Source organism: Myotis brandtii, unplaced genomic scaffold (genome assembly GCF_000412655.1).
Source record: "Myotis brandtii unplaced genomic scaffold, ASM41265v1 scaffold226, whole genome shotgun sequence".
Lineage (NCBI taxonomy): Eukaryota > Metazoa > Chordata > Mammalia > Chiroptera > Vespertilionidae > Myotis > Myotis brandtii.
The window spans coordinates 744,524-750,832 of record NW_005358478.1 but is presented as its reverse complement, the minus strand read 5'-3'; the positions used below and the strand labels follow the sequence as shown (position 1 = coordinate 750,832).

At 34.1% G+C, this 6,309-nt stretch overlaps 1 protein-coding gene across 2 annotated transcripts in view; it reads right to left on the bottom strand.

Moving 5' to 3' along the window:
• The window catches only part of SMAD4 (SMAD family member 4), a 23,482-nt gene extending 17,517 nt beyond the window's left edge, over window positions 1–5,965 (bottom strand). For both annotated transcript variants that reach the window (XM_005866265.2, XM_014539722.1), the window contains exons 1-4: window positions 5,588–5,965; window positions 4,364–4,538; window positions 3,908–3,937; window positions 1,400–1,612 (exon numbers count right to left, since the gene is read on the bottom strand). In XM_005866265.2, coding sequence (XP_005866327.1) covers window positions 1,400–1,612; window positions 3,908–3,937; window positions 4,364–4,538; window positions 5,588–5,836 — 667 coding nt within the window. In that variant the 5' untranslated portion in view covers window positions 5,837–5,965. The remainder of the gene's footprint in view (window positions 1–1,399; window positions 1,613–3,907; window positions 3,938–4,363; window positions 4,539–5,587) is intronic.
• Window positions 5,966–6,309: the final 344 nt, after the last annotated feature.

The window sequence follows — 6,309 nt, the reverse complement described above, 5'->3', positions numbered from 1 at the left end:
ATTTTTGTGCACCGAGCCTCTAGTATATATATAAGAACAGAAACACCAACTGGTTATATCCTCACGTTTTCACATAAACACTATATCTAAGTAGTCATCTCATGTAGCAAATCCAAAAGATACTGCTTTTAAGATATGAAATGAATTAAAGAGGGGGAAAGTTGGTATGCTTTACTCAAAAACTCAATTATATAAATCAGTCCTCCATTTATTCCAAAGATCAAATTTATATATTGAATCTGATCTGATATTAAAGTAAACAGAATAATGCTCCCTTTGGTAGGGACCAACAAAGTATCAGTCCAAATCTATTAACATCTAGTGCTGATGTGGACTTAGATACAATCTCCTTAGCAACCAGGTGCAAATAACATATACATGCCAACAACCTGCTCTGTGATTAATTTTACAAAGCTATTCCAAGCAGCAAATTGTCCAGTCATTTGTGACTGTAAAAATAAATAACAGCAGTAACAAAACCAAGTCATTATTGCCTTGATCAGGCCCCAAGAAAAGTTGAACCTAATAGCCCTGTGCCAGAGAAGGTGGCACCTTTATTATGGGAAAAACCTTTTTGAAATAGACTTCTTACTTGAAAAAACACAGTGTTAGCTTATGTAGAATTTAGCTTTATTTCAAAATTGACTAAAATACTTAACATTTATCTTGAGGAATATTAGTCTGTCAAGATCCCTTCTTCTAAGTTTGCACAATAGGAGACTGAGATGACTATTATAAAGCAATAGTCTGCCAGATAAATCAAAAGAAGAACACTGATTAAAGGAAAGCTCACAATTCCATTACCATAGATTTTTACAAACATGTTGGTTTAAAACAACTTGTTAACTACTTAACTATTTCTCTAAAAAGTATCTGAAAGCTCAAGAAGCTTCTTACTTCTGCATATAACAGTAGATAAAGTACAAATTAGACCACTAATTTAAATCAATATTATAATCAGTCATTACTTAACTTGACTGATACATCAACATAAAAATATTTAAATAAACTACAAACCATATTTTCCCAACAACCTATTTAATACTTATTTACCAATGAAAGATACCATAGTACAGCCCAGCCGGTATGGTTCAGTGGTTGAGCAATGACCTATGAACCAGGAGGTCATGGTTTGATTCCTGGTAAAGGCACATGCCCATTGCGGGCCTGATCCTCAGTAGGGGGTGTGCAGAAGGCAGCCCATCAATGATTCTCTCTCATCACTGATGTTTCTCTCTCTCTCCCTCTCCCTTCCTCTCTCTGAAATTAATAAAGACATATTTTAAAATAGATACCATAGTACTTTTAATTATTACTTACTTGGAGTTTCCCTCCAAGTGTAAATATTCAATGGTTAAGGAAATTCAACTTGCTGACTACATCTGATTCTACAACTCACTTGTGGAAGCCACAGGAATGTTGGGAAAGTTGGTGGTGCTGGTAGCATTAGACTCAGATGGAGCTAGCAGAGCTGGGGCGCTGTATGTCTCCGTCGATGCACGATTACTTGGTGGATGCTGGATGGTTTGAATTGAATGCCCTTCAGTGGATAATGATGGCTGTCCCTCAAAGTCATGTACATATTCATCCTTCACCAACATACTTGGTGGAGCTATATAGAAAATAAAGCATATTTTAAAATCTTATAAGCTTCTATTCTTAGAAAAAATCTTATAATAATACCTAAAATAATAGTGTAAATAATTCAGAGTTTTTTATAATATTTGAAAAGCATACTACTTTATCAGCAAAAGCTATTTATTTAGAGGTAGTGGCATCAGATATATTTTATCAATCAATTTGACTGACCCCTTGAAATTTGAAGCTAGACTATATTCCAACAATGGTTTTGAAGAGATACTCCTTAGTTAACTTAGAAATAATAATCACCGTAAATATATAACATGAGGCAGACAAAAGCCAAATGGCTGGGGAAACTATTTATCCAGATGAGACCAAATTGAGATTGAGCACTGAGCTATATCTTTTTGCTAATTTCACACATGGTAGAAGTATGAGTCAGATCTGATAGCTATCCAATTCCAGGATCTAGAATTATTATGTAACATAGTCTTTGAAAGTAAAGTATACTGAATATCCCTAAAGGTTTAGGACCAGACAGAAAAATCCTAAATGCTAAGTCAAACTGAAATTCCCTTCTAGAAATCCAACCCAAATAATGGTACTCAATAACAGCAGTATTTTAGGATAGGGAAGGAGTGTGAAGAATCTTCAGAACTGGAACCCCTCAAAAACACCCCCCAAGGAGATTCTAATGTAGCTATCACTACAGTTTCCCAACCCCTAATACCCCTTGAGCTAAATGCTTTAATTCTCCAAAAAACATGGATGGAGAATGGTGACGATGGGAAGTGACATGGTATCAATATCTATGGCGACAGGGCTTTAACCAATCTGGGTCCCTTCCCAGACCATCACAACAGCTTCTATTATCAACCAATTGTTTGAAGAAACCTAATAACCATTAGCAAGTACCAAGGGCACTAGAGTATTCTTCTGTTACTAATGGCACAAAAGAAAAGTGGAGAATAAAAACAAGTGGACTTGCATGATCTTCCTAAATTTTGTTTAAGGTCAGAAGATATTTCTGACCCACCTCTAAGATTCTGCAACAGAAGAGGTACTGAGCCACTAACTTCCCCCCAGAACAATGGCACACCTTTTTAAGGTGACAGTGGCTCTTCATCAGAGTTTCTCTGCAAATTAATTAGTTCTTAGAATTTTGAGTTGATTAACATGGTCTAAATAACAGAGCTAATGTTTTAACAGATCTCTGTTCTCACATATTACACTAAAAAAACACACAAAGAACATACACACCCATTTGTTGCATTTCCCCACCTCAAAACACCTTCTCCTTTTAAAAATAGGACTAGATCATCTGTGATCAGCATATACTTTAAAGCAGCGGTTCTCAACCTGTGGGTCGAGACCCCTTTGGTGGTCGAACACCCTTTCACAGGGGTCGCCTAAGATCATCCTGCATATCAGATATTTACATTACGATTCATAATAGTAGCAACATTACAGTTATGAAGTAGCAACGAAAATAATTTTATGGTTGGGTCACAACACGAGGAACTGTATTTAATGGCCAGAAGGTTGAGAACCACTGCTTTAAAGTGTCCTTGCTTAATTTACTCAAAATGTAACAAGACTGAAAAAAATATTAATATATGTAGTTTTAAATCATTCTTAAATTTACCTATCATTCATAAAAATAAGTTAGGCTGAAATGAAGAAAAATTAGAATACTGGTATTTTTAATATTATACAAGATTCCAAATTACCAAACATTACAGGTATTTATTTATACCCATTTAAACCCATTTCTGTTAGATTTTCTTCCAAAATAACCAGTTTTAACCGATTCAAAAATATTCTTCCTTTGTATGTTTTATGATCCCCCTATTATATTTTTAGACTACTTTAATTCATAAACAGCATTTCAAATAAAAGCACCAACAGCTTATTTAAATCCAGTTTTAAATGCTGATGCATGCAACCCCCAAAACCTACATTTCCAAAGGGGCAAGACTTTTTCTTGTAAATGAACCAGTATACACATTTCTAAGTAAATGAAAAATAGAGGAGACTGAATAAAAAAAAAACAGAGAAAGATACAAGAAACCTTTGTATGTTTTATGATCCCCCTATTATATTTTTAGACTACTTTAATTCATAAACAGCATTTCAAATAAAAGCACCAACAGCTTATTTAAATCCAGTTTTAAATGCTGATGCATGCAACCCCCAAAACCTACATTTCCAAAGGGGCAAGACTTTTTCTTGTAAATGAACCAGTATACACATTTCTAAGTAAATGAAAAATAGAGGAGACTGAATAAAAAAAAACAGAGAAAGATACAAGAAACAGGTTACTTACCATTACTCTGCAATGTTAATCCTGAGAGATCTTCATTTTTAAAAGGGGGAAAGAAAATGAAACATTAATCATTACCATGAAAATATTTTCCATTATATTTTAAATTATTAAATGTAAATATAAGCCAAAGTCAAAACTTCATGAACCATTTCAATTCAAGAATAAATGCTATCATAATACATGAAATATTCAACTCTATCACGCTTTCCATCTTATTTTCCAAAACAATATTCTAAATGGGCAAAATACCAACTATTCCGTTTTAGCAATCAAAATACAAGTGTGTTTCCAAAGTTGAAATTTAAATATTTATATTTCATTAAAAATGTCTGATTCTTTAACTTTAGTTGGAAGTCCTGGGCCACCTCCAAATTTATAATTTAACTTAGAAAAATTAAAACACTATTGAGATGTTTTCCCTTTGTGCTTCTAAGGAAAAAAGCAAAGTTTACTTACCAATTCCAGGTGATACAACTCGTTCATAGTGATATGGATTCACACAGACACTATCACACTTTAAGTCAAATGCATACTGACAATATTTAACATGTTTTAGTTCATTTTTGTGAAGATCAGGCCACCTCCAGAGACGGGCATAGATCACATGAGGAAATCCTTTACGGCCAGCCACCTAGGAAAAAGAAACAACCATTTTTGAGCATCAGTTATGCATCGTACATTATACAAGGCACTTTATACGTGTTCTCATTTAATCCTTACAATCCTATAAAGTCAGTATTTTAATCTCCATTTCATAAAAGAGAAAACTAGCCCTGACCGGTTTGGCTCAGTGGATAGAGCGTCAGCCTGAGGACTGAAGGGTCCCAGGTTCGATTCCGGTCAAGGGCATGTACCTTGGTTGGGGGCACATCCCCAGTAGGGAGTGTGCAGGAAGCAGCTGAATCGATGTTTCTCTCTCATCGATGTTAAAAAAAAAGAGAGAAAACTAAAGCTCAAAATAACTTACTTGGCTATGGTCACAAAGCAGTGAGCTTAGGTATGATTTCAAAGCCTGTGCTAGGTTTTTAAAATGCAAAAAAAACTATGGCTTTGTTGTGGAAATTATGCCTAAAATCTAGAAATAAAAATGTTAAATCTAATGACATGTTTCTTTAAAAATATTAAGGACTGGAGATATATTATGTAGTTCTACATGAAAAAATATGACCAGTTAAAACAAAAGGTAAAGAAAATTTGTCAAATATAAGCTTTTTAACTTAAGTTTTAAAGATATCCTTGAATTCTTCTAGATTTTTTTAATATAAAAGTACCAAACATACATTATCAGATTTCTAAATTATTTTAAAAAAAAGAACAAGTATAACTCGGGTTTCAAAAATGTGCATATAATACCAAAAAGGAAAAAAACATAAAAAAGCAACAAGAATGAATACCAAAATGCTAAAGGTATGGGTTTTCTTCTGCCTTTTATTTTTATGTTCCAAATTTTCTACATTTAACTTTTTAGTCAGAACATTAAACAATTTTTAAAATATGTCTTTATTATATGGAATACATATTCTTCCATATATTCCCATAGTGGGTATTGGTACAGGATGTGTAATATCTAAAGAGATGGGGCAAGAATTAAAGTATCCCAAAGAAACTGAAAGGAAACAAGAATTTCTTTTTTAATCTGCCACTACAGAAGATATATGAAAGCTCAAGTACAAGACTAACCTGAAGCCTTCCATCCAATGTTCTCTGTATGGTAACACATTTACTAGGATGAGCTCCATTTGTAGTAATGGCTGTTATTAACGAATCCAATTCATCTTTTTTCTCCTTCAGCTTCTTTACCAAACTTTCAATTGCTCTTTTTGCAAATGTTTCACTCTCTCCACCTTGTCTATGGCACATCAAACTATGTACAATGCTCAGACAGGCATCATTACTTGTTGGTGTATTTGTAATAGACATATTGTCCATTTGTTAAAGTTATTTCTTTTAAATCAAGTATATCTCCAATTTCCAGAGCAATTTTGATATTTTGGAGGCAGTGAAAAACACTGGCTAATGTCACAAGGCAAATTGTTAAACATGAGTATTCGCAATAACCTTAAAAAAAGAAAAGAAAAGAAAAGAAAAAGACATTAGAACACAGTTTACAAAGTAGATTCAATTACTTGGGAAAGATCGAATTGCTCCAATTAAGTCAAAGATTCAATGCACATAATTAAAATTTGGTTCTTAGCCCTAGCTGGTTTGGCTCAGTGGATAGAGGGTCGGCCTGTGGGCTGAAGGGTCCCGGGTTCAATTCCGGTCAAGGGTACATGCCTAGGTTGCAGGCTCAATCCCCAGGAGGGGGCATGCAGGAGGCAGCTGATCAATGATTCTCTCTCGTCATTGATGTTTCTATCTCTCTCTCCCTCTCCCTTCCTCTCTGAAATCAATAAAGATTT